Below are 11050 nucleotides of genomic sequence, written 5' to 3' on the forward strand. Positions count from 1 at the left end.
TCTTATAAGTTCTCCATGTATCCAGTTATCATATTTACAAGTATTCCATGTACTCTATTATCCCCTTTTTTTTGTCAAAATAACTTACAGTACATTGTAGCATTGCAACCACTCTTAGCAGATTGGATAATTTGCAATACTCTTAGCTGGATAATGAAAACCTAATAACTTAGGACCCACTAAAGACCATAAATGACTACAATACTACATGCTTTGCACCAAATGTAATATCTGAATATTAATTTCCCAAGCACTCACATACTCTATATTAAAAGCTTGTAAGTTGATAGATTGTCATGATAAGAAATCTGCAAGTAATTAGCGGACACCTCCAAATTGACCAAAAAGAATAAGGGTGCCTAGTAATCATGTGGTTGTGTTTAAGCCCTGACCTTCCCGGCCTGGAATATCTAATTTATTTTAGCTGGACAATCCAGTCCTACTTGATCTCTGTGTAAACAGATGTGATAACATAAACTCGAGGTGCTCTAGAGTGTATCTCAAATGCTTGCTTTCACTGGCAAAATGATCAAGCAATATGCTAAAATTTTCAATGTAGTTCATGTAAGTAGGAATTACAGCTTGCTCAATTTTCGTAAAGGTGCCCTCTCTGAGCCCCCTCTGAGCTCTTCATTAGAGATCAACCAATTCTTGTGCTCTTCATATAACTTCTCAAATGTGGAATTGAATGAGTGGATTCTCTGCTTAAACAAATCCTTGGCTCCTCCTTTTCCACCACTGGACACAACCAGTCCATCTCTGTTCAAAAGCTTCACCAGGGGAACCCATACTTCCTTTTCATAACCCAAAACATGTTGGTTAACCAATCTCTTCCTCTGCTTTAGCCATGCCTCACCCAACAGATTCCCTAGTTTGCTGTCTTTGGCTCTCTTGAATATATACCAATAATTATTCATGAGGAATATGTGTGACAATCCAGATGCATTGTATCCCGTGGCTCTGGTCTCCAAACTCAGCTCCAAAGAATCCATCACATGACTAACAACCTCTGCAAGGCTTGTGTTGTTCTCCATTCCCCAGACCATTGCCATAACCTCCTCATATTCAGTCAACATAAACTTGAGATAATTCACAACGTAGCTTGTAAGCTTTGGTGGACTCCCATCAACAAACAACCCTGAATCCTCCTCTACCTATTTCCCAAAGTCCCACAGAACTTGACAAGCACTGTGCACCAAGTGCTTCTCCATTTCGCTCAACCAAAGCCTGATCTCCAGGAATCTGGGCCCTTCAAAAACCACCCGAAGTCCTCCTTCAATCTCTCCAATCCTTCAACCATGTCCAACAACTTGAATAGCTTCTGAGGCTCTCTCTGGCTCAGGGTAACGACCTCTCCAAACTCTATCAGTGCTTTCATACTGCTTCCTAAAACCAATTTCTGAAAGAAATCTGTCCACAATTCAATATCAAATGTCTAAAAAATCCTATTGCAGAGCTTCCTCTCAGAAGAAACCAAGACCTTCACTGTCTTCCTTAACACCTCCAACCATTCTGCCACATGGTCTTCTAGCGCAATCCACTCAAGCTTATCAATAGATGATGAATAATTATATCTCAAATAATCAGTTTCCATGCTCTTGAAACTGGCTATCATGCTCTCAATCCTAATCGAACCATAAATCTTCAAGCACTTTTTAGCTCTGCCAAAGCTCTCCAAAATCTCTGCAATCATTAACTGAAACAATTGGTTCAACATTTAGTCATTCTATGTTTCTTCAATAACATAAACATGGGAGCATGGCAGATGACTCACAATGCTCACACCTTTTTAGAACATTGATTGAAGGGGATTTGGCTTACTTATTTGTTTTATATTTCATTGTATATTTAGCAAATTAGAACATAAATTATGGACTAAACAGGAAAATGCCCAGGGACAGACAATTCTTAGAAAATGGTTGTTGGCATTCTAATCCAAAGAATTGGAAAGAATCCCCAAACTCGTCAACTTTAAATGTTGCAAGCATGCCAAATTCATTATCTATCTTCAGTGCTTCAGAAATGTCTCAAATATCAGCTCTAGATCATAATGATGAAGGTCAAGCAACTAAAACAGATGCTCTTTTCGGACTTCCTATTAGTGTGAGAACACGTGAAAATTGTCAGGAACTTTATGGCATTCCAGATGCCACTAGAAGTGATGTTTGTGTCCAACACCTGCCAGAAGGTCAAATTTTTTTGTCCATGTTAACTGCAAAAATAAAGATAGAAGAAACTCACGATGACCCTATTCAACAAGAACTAAAGAAGAATATAGATATGGGGATTTGTTAAATATTTCAATGGGAAAGGACAAATATAACATGGAGGAAATGTGAAATAATAAACCAAACCAATCATCAGAAAGGAATATAACCTGCCACACATCCATTGCTGAGTATCAGAACAGCTCTAATGAACTCAATGTTCATGAAACTCAAATTTCCTTTATAGTAAAAAGCAATCAGCTACAGAAAGGTATTTTGGTTCCTCCATCTTCTGAAGTTAGTTCTAATACATTCAATAATCCAGACAAAAGCCTGAAAAAACTTCAATGAGCAGTGCTCTTTATATGTTTCTCCCAATACAAAATTATTATTCCCTGTTCAACAAAGGCAGTGAAACGATCCCTAAGCCTGTGAATGCATTGGACCGCTGATAAGTACAATTCTTAACTTTAGAGAAGTATGAGTGAAAATTGTGACATGAGTGAGAAAGGAATTTTCTCTTCTGGAATTGGAAACAATAAATCTTACCCAATATACTATATCTTCTTCAAGTTCTTGAAGTTTTTTGGGTTGTCAGTTGTCAGGTCTCTATATGGCACAAGGTTACCCCTAGCATAAAAATTGTCGACGAAAATTCACAGGCATCTTCAACAACACCCAACACGAATCTAAAGAAAAATTTGGACAATGGAAATGGATTTCTCAACGACTTTTCTTTGTCTAGGGCGGATTTGCCCTCGACTCTTGCAGATTCAATCATCAAAACAATTTGGACGCAGCAGTCATCGTCAGATGATTCATCTCTGACCTTATTTGATGCGGATCTCATTTCTACATTCAGGAAAGACATGGATGAAATTTCCCCCAGAGATTCGATGGAGCCCGTTTTCGAGGTCTATCAGGGCAGCACGAGAAGCAAGAGTGGAGAAGACGAAAAGGGTACCCTAGAAAAATCTTTCAGGCTTCGATCTAGTAGCATTCAGGCGAGGGTGAATACTTTGCAGCAGATAATAGACGAGAGGTCGACCAAATGACCCCCCATATCCAAAAAATCCTCTATAAAAAATGCTAAGTTGAGGGCTCCCCCAGGGGGAGAAGATAAGGTGGTTCTGTATTTCACGAGCTTGAGGGGAATAAGGAAAACATTTGAGGATTGCTGCACTATGAAATTGATTCTTCAAGGTTTCAAGGTTTCGGTCGATGAACGAGATATTTCCATGCATTCCCCTTTTCAGCAGGAATTGTAGGATCTTTTGGGGAAGCCCATGCTGGTGCCTAGGTTGTTTATTGGGGGAAAATACATTGGTGGTGTTGAGGAAATTTAGCAACTACATGAAATAGGGGAGTTAGCTAAGTATCTGGAATGCTTCCCAGTGCAGGCTCATTCCAAACCCTGCGATGGTTGCGGTGACGTGAGGTTCATTCCTTGCCAAAACTGCGACGACAGCCGCAAGATTTTTACAGAAGAGGAAGGTCAGGGCCTTTTCATTAGTTGCCAGCAGTGTAATGAAAACGGACTCATAAGGTGCCCTGTGTGCTGCTGAGGTTTTTGTGAAAACCTGAACAGGCTGCAAATATGAGAAAGAATGGTGCAGAGTTACCATGTCGCCAAGGTATGGTGGTATTGAACCAGACAACAAATTATGCGAGATAAATTAGAATGGTGCCTCAGTTTTACAGAGGCCCCTTGCTACAGAGAACCTTCGGTGTTCGGATGGTGCTGGAAACATGGAGTAGGAACCCGGGTCAGTAAACCACAACTGTTTTGCAACTGTTTCAAATATCGTGAATAGTTCCAACCACTCAACTACCTTCCCTTGATCGAACGATTAACAATCCTCTAATCGTCTAACACATAATCTAACGGCACACAGGGATGACAAGTAGATTTTAGGGAAGTTCATTTCAGAGGGAAACGCCTTACGGCGTAATTAATAACAAAAAATATTTTACTGTAAACCATAAGTAAAATATTTTAATGTCCATATTAAATAACATAGTTTTATATCTACTTTATATATAGAAAAATAAAGTAATTTAAATTAAAAAAATCTTATATTTTAACTTTCCATAACTAGAGAGATGTGTAATTTATTGTATTTCTAATACGGAGTAGATATATAAGATTTTAAACATATAAATAACAAGAGAAATTTCACATAGGTTATAAATAAAATATTTGAACAAGGAGGTTGAGTAAAAGATTTTAACATGAAACATATATAGAGGAAAGATTGAGAGAATTCTACATATATATTATACCACCCTAGATCCATCTTAACTGTAGATCTACCAAGGGCCTAGAGGGATCAAATCTCTTTTGAATCTAATAGATGTTTGCATCTCAAGAGATTTGATCCCTTTAAAAGCTTGGTAGGTCCCGAGTTAAGATGAATTTATACTAATAATATTAATATTAATATTATTGATTATATTAATAAATTTAATATTAATAACATAATTTCCTATTATTATTGATTAAAATTTATATTATAATATTAATAATAATAAGTTTATAATAATATTATTAAGTTTATAATAATGTTAATATTGACATGTATATAACATTAATAACAATTATTATAACAATAATATTAATGATTAGTAATATTTTCCTTAAAGAAATTTTGGTAAGATTAATATTAATAGAAATAGTAATATAATATTGTTGCATTAATATTCTATTACATTGAAAATATTGCATTAATTATAAAATAAATATATTGTTATTATAGACAATATTGCATTAATTATAACATAAATATATTATTAATGTAATAACAATATTTGATGTAACAATTCATTTTTATATTACTATTCATGCTATTAATAATATTATTATTAACATTTAATATTATGTTAGTAAAACATAATGTAATATGTAATATAATATAATAGTGTAGTTGATATGTAATATAATTTAATATGTAATATGAGGGTTGATGATAGTATAATAATTTGGTGGATATGTAATAATGATTTAATATGTAATATAACATATGAATCATGGTTAACCATGGTCAACATCGATCGACCATGGATAACCGTATAGGTTAACCATCGTCAAGCATGATTAACCATCATAAACCTATAGTAGATTGCTAGGGTTAACCATAGTCGAACCATGATTAACCATCTACAACTGCCATTGCAATGGTAACCATAGTTAAATAATGGTTAACAATAGATAAACCACAGTCAAAATGTGGTCAACTATAGTCGAATCATATTCAAACCATAGTCAAATGATGGCCAATCATAGTCAAACCATGTTCAACCATAATTAATCATGATCAACCATAGTCAAACCATGATCAACCATATTCGTACAATCATCAATCATAGTCAATCATAGTCATACAATCATTAACCATAGTCATTCATAGTCAAACCATAATCAAGGATGTTTAAACATGTTGAACATGGACAACTATAGTCAATTGTGCTCAACCGTCATCAAACAATTGTTAAACATAGCCATGTTCACCCATGGATAAACCATTCTCACATATATTTAATGTTTAATTAAAATGTTTAATAATGTTAATATGGTTTAAGACACATTAGTTACCTAATGTGGTTGAATATGTTTGACTATGTCAACAATCTTCAACTTTCGTCAAACATAAGTGTCTATTATTATTGATTAATATTAATAGTCAATCACAATCAACCACATTAGTTAAAAAAAGTCAACCATTGTAGCGAATGTTTAAATAGTTGACCATCATCAAACATGGTCAATCCTATGTTTACCATATTTCACAATAGGCAACCTTGTTCACTCATAATCATCCTTAGTCAACATAACTCGACCATATTCAAATATAGTTAACCATGGCTGACCAAAGTCAAACGTTGTCAACAGTAGTCAACTAAGGTCATCCTTGGTTGGTCACAATCAAGATTTAAAAGTGTTTAAGAATAAAAATATTAATATTAATAAAGTTGACTAATAATAATAATTATATTAATATTAATATTATATTGTGACGTTGAAATTGTACATAAATTTATCCAACGTCACAATATTATAACCATTGTCGCAATGTTACATTGCATTGCAATTTGTCCAATTTCATCATCGGACATTACAAAATGTGTTCAACCACATTCAATTTTGTGGTTGAATATGTTCAAATATGTTTGATTGTACAACGTTACAATGTTAACCATTGTCACAATTTTACATTACATTGCAATCTCTCCAACTTCGCAATCTAACATTACAAAATGTTGTCGGTCACATTTAATATTGTGGTTGAATATGTTCGACTATATTTCACTATGTTTGACAATCAACAGTGTTCAACTTCGACAAAACATAATTTCCTATTAATATTATTTATTAATATTCATAATCAAACATATTGTGACTTCAGAAGGGTACACAAATCCATCTAACGTCGCAATGTTATATTACATTGCAATTTATCCAACATCGCAATATGAAATTACAAAATTAGTCAACCACATTTACTAATCTATTTGACTATGTTGGACTATGTTTGACAGTCAACACTCTTCAAATTTGGTTCAACATATTTACTTATTAATATTATTAATTAATATTAATAATCAAACATAGTGAACCACATTAGTCAAACATAGTCAAGCATAGTTGATCATGGTTGACAATATTCAACTACAATTGATCATCGTTGACCACAGTCAATCATGATCAATGATTGACTATAAGTCAATGTTAATTGAATATTAAATGATTGATTATAATACAACCTTGATATCCGATGTTTAAATAATTGACCATGATCAAAATTGGTCAACCCTATATTTACCATATTTAACAATAACCAACCTTGAAAATCACTTGGTTGACAATGGTTGAAAACCGTGGTCAACCATTGCAATCCATTGGCAATGGTTGGAAACCATGGACAACCATTGCTAACTAGTTACAATTTTTGAATGTGGTCAACCATGGCCAACCATGGTTGACCATTGTCAACCATTGACAATGGTCAACCATTATTAACCATGGTCAATCACTGTTAACTATGGTCAAGAAGTCTCAACCATTATTAATCATTGTCAACCATGGTAAATGGTTCAATATGGTCAACCATGACAAACCATTATCAATCATTAACAATGGTTGAATATGGTTAATCATGGTCAACTATTGTCAACCATGGTCAACCATTATCAATGAGAATATACGAGCATCAAGCATGGTCAACCATTTCAAATTGTTGTTAAATATGGTCAACCATGGTAGATCACTATTAACCATGGTCAACCATGGTCAATCATTGTCAACCATTGTCAACCATCACTGACCATGGTTAACCATTAACAACGATCAACTATAGTCAACCATGGTCAATCATTCACAATGGTCATTTATAGCTAACCATAGACAACCACTGTCAACCATTGAATATGGTCAACTATTGTCAACCATGGTCAACCACAATCAACCACAATCAACCCTCATGAGCCATGGTCAACCAGAGTCAATGAATACACCTACACATCCATTGTAACTAATATGGTTGGTGTACGTCGATTGATAGCATTTTTCAATCTCATATGCCAATCAACATGTGAAAATAACGTTAATGGGCAAAGATCAACCACATTAATAAGTGTGATTGTGCTAGTAATATATTACTACCAAAATCAAATCATGCAAGCATTTAACAATGTATACAATACAGGAAATTTTAAAATGTGGAGGAGCGATGAGTGATGATGGTTGAGAAAGGGTTTTGAAAATCTAGGGTTAACAGAGACAGGGCTGGAAGAGGAACAGCGACGGCGAGAAGGGCAGAAGGGCAAGTCCTCTGCATGCAAACGGACGTGCGAAGACATAACAAGAAGAGGAGGGTTAATAAATTAAGAAAGGACTAAAAGACACCATGGCAGGGGAGCTGGGGAGGGGAGAGATGCCCTCCTACAAAAATATGGCGGCAGGAGAATCAAGTGGGGGCGGGATGCAGAGAGACCCAAAGGAGAACAGCAAAGACGTGCCAGTTCTGGGGAATCGGTGGCAAACAAAGCTTGGGGGCAGATGTCTTCCCAGAGCTCAGAAAAAACCAAGGTATGTAATACCCAACAACAAACTTGAAGAATACAGATGTTATATGAGAGACCATGCTTTGATATGCAAGTTCGTAGGTTTCTGGCCATCGGAAAGGGACCTAGCTAAGTGGATACAACAAAGATGGAAGCCGAAAGGGCATATAGATCTAAAGTTAGGGGCAAAGGGTTTCTTTACAGTGATATTTGCAAATCTGGAGGACAAGGAAAGAACCTTTGAAGGAGGACCATATTTTATGAATAATGCTGGTTTATTTATGAGGCAATGGGATGACCGATATAATCCAGACCACGAAAAGATGCTAGCAGCACCCATCTGGGTAAGACTATTTGGTTTACCAATGGAGTTCTGGGACCCCGATATCCTGGAAGGCATAAGCAATACAATCGGGGCTTTCGTTAAAGTAGCAGAGTCAACAAAAAGAGGGAGGTATACATCCTATGCAAGGATATGCGTCTATATGAATATAGCAGGACCATTGCCAGAGTACATAGAGCTAGAGTACCATGATGAAATATGGCAGCAACCGATAGACTACGAGCATATACCCTTCAGATGTAGAAGGTGCCATGAATACGGACATCTCTTCAAACAATTCCCACTGAATAAAGAAGAGGAAACACCAAGGAAATAGGAAGAAGAGCAAAGGAGGACAGAAGAGACAGATGAAGGGGAAAGGGGTTTCCAGGAAATCCATAGGAAAAAAAGGCCAGGAAAGGAAATGACAAGGATGCAACAACTTACAAAATCAGTAACAGTAGAATGCCAGAACAAGTTTCAGGCTTTACAGGAGGAAGAAGAAGAGTCCGGAAAAGAAGAAAATGTGGAGGAGCCCATGGAAATTATAAAAGATACAGGGAACCAGACCTAAACCAGAATAGTAGGGCAGAAGGAGGAGTAGAGGGGAGCATGGAGATGACACCAGAACAAATCCATATGGAGACAGATACACAGAAGGACAATGGAAACGAGGAGGAAAGAATCATGAAAAGATTGTTACAGGACTGGAAAAATCTTGATGAAAGGTTTATCCCGGAAGCCCAAAAGCAATTGTATAAAGAGACATTCCAGAAATACAAGGAAAAGAAAGGAATTACTTTAGCAAATCAGATAGATCAAACAGGAACGCAAGGAACCCAAAGTCTGGGAATGGACAGTACTGGCAAAGGAGGTAGGAAATGAGGTAGACGGACATTGAATGAAACCATACAAGCAGTTGGAGAAATATTGGTCAACTCAGGCAGGGTTATACCTCTTTCAGAGGTATTTCAACAACCATCCAAAAAGTTATAAAATGATAGTCACAAGTTGGAACATTAGGGGACTCAAAAGCAAAGGAAAGAAGAGGTATCTAAAGGAGAGTATAAGGAAAGATAATCCTAGCATAATGATAATCTAGGAGACAAAAATTAGCTCCCAACAATTAGAAGGTATAATAAAAAAACAAAAAATACAATACGAGGTGATGGGTCAGGATGCGAGTGGCACGGCGGGGGGTCTTGCAATCCTCTGGGACCCTGAGGAGGTATTGTTTGAAAACTGGATAAGCTTTTGCAGAATCCTTTCAGGCTTATTCAGAATGACAGGATCATCGGAATGGATTCTCATCTCAGGAGTCTATGGGCCGCACATACCAAGGGAGCGGAAAAATTTCCTTAAAGATCTGCAATCCACAAGAAGGATCTTTCCAGGAATACCGTGGATAGTAGGGGGAGACTTTAATATGATCAGAACAATAAAATAAAAGAGAGGTGGCATAAGTAGACCAGATCAAAACATGAAGGAGTTCAATGAGATGATTACAGAACAAAGACTAGTAGACATCCTAACAATTAACGGCATCCACACATGGAATAACCGAAGAGGAGGAAGAAACCAAATAGCTTCTAGATTAGATCGATTCCTTATATCAGAACAAATAATGAACAGGGATGTCTTTGTTGTAGCCACAATAATGCCGATGATGGGTTCAGATCATTGGCCAATCAGATTGGAAATAAATATTAAGAAAAAGCCCCTCAAAAGACCCTTCAGGTTTGAGGCCTTTTGGCTCAGGAATCCTCAGTTCTTATCTAAGGTAGATGAATGGTGGACTCAAAGTACACAAAAAGGAAAAGGAAAGATGCATACTTTTCAGCTAAAACTCAAATAACTCAAAGGGAAAATCAGAAAATGGAATAAGGAGGAGTTTGGGAATATAATGGTGGGAAAATAGAAGCTAGAGAAAGAAATGGAAGTGATACAACAAAAAATTATTACAAAAGGCAGATATGAGGAAAGAAGTAAAGAGGAAGCAATTATAATTAGCCAACTTGAAGAGCAGAGGAAACAGGAAGAGATCCTATGGAAACAAAAATCCAGGATAAACTGGTTACGCAAAGGAGAAAGAAACACCAAGTTTTTTCACCAAGCTATGATTCAGCATAGGCAAAGGAACACGATTTTTTCCATCAAGAATGAAGAAGGAGAAAGGATAATAGAACATGAAGGAATTGATCAAGTATTGGTAGAATAACATAAATACATATTGACAAAACCACAAGTAGACAGAGAAGCAACTACATACCTTATCTGTAAAGAGATCCCTAGAATAAAAACAGAAGAACAAAATATGGCATTGATGAGGGCTGCCACTCTAGAGGAAGTAGAGGAAATTGTGAAGGGTATGAAGAAAAACAAAGCGCGAGGACCGGATGTATATACAACGGAGTTTTATCAAGCAGGCTGGCATTTTCTTGGACAAGAGATTCTGGAGGCA

General features: G+C 36.2%; 2 protein-coding genes and 1 pseudogene across 2 annotated transcripts; 2 read left to right on the top strand and 1 right to left on the bottom strand.

Annotated features, from left to right (window-relative positions):
- Positions 1-575: 575 nt before the first annotated feature.
- Positions 576-1046, bottom strand: LOC149227088 (exocyst complex component EXO70A1-like). The gene has a single exon (XM_089380400.1). The coding sequence runs from the start codon at positions 1044-1046 to the stop codon at positions 576-578; it is 471 nt and encodes a 156-aa protein (XP_089236526.1).
- Positions 1047-1887: 841 nt separating this feature from the next.
- On the top strand, positions 1888-3772 carry LOC149227089 (uncharacterized; annotated as a pseudogene).
- Positions 3773-8110: 4338 nt separating this feature from the next.
- Positions 8111-8926, top strand: LOC149227090 (uncharacterized). Its single transcript, XM_089380401.1, has one exon. It carries the CDS (start codon positions 8111-8113, stop codon positions 8924-8926), a length of 816 nt encoding a protein of 271 aa, XP_089236527.1.
- The last annotated feature ends 2124 nt before the right edge of the window (positions 8927-11050 follow it).

Source organism: Pinus tabuliformis, chromosome J (genome assembly GCF_031772625.1).
Source record: "Pinus tabuliformis cultivar Carrire ecotype Pingquan chromosome J, CPIR1, whole genome shotgun sequence".
NCBI classification, from domain to species: domain Eukaryota; kingdom Viridiplantae; phylum Streptophyta; class Pinopsida; order Pinales; family Pinaceae; genus Pinus; species Pinus tabuliformis.

Excerpts from the sequence above, each read along its gene's own strand:
- LOC149227090 (XM_089380401.1), top strand. The coding sequence starts at position 8,111 with ATGGCAGGGGAGCTGGGGAGGGGAGAGATGCCCTCCTACAAAAATATG.
- LOC149227088 (XM_089380400.1), bottom strand. The coding sequence starts at position 1,046 with ATGGTCTGGGGAATGGAGAACAACACAAGCCTTGCAGAGGTTGTTAGT.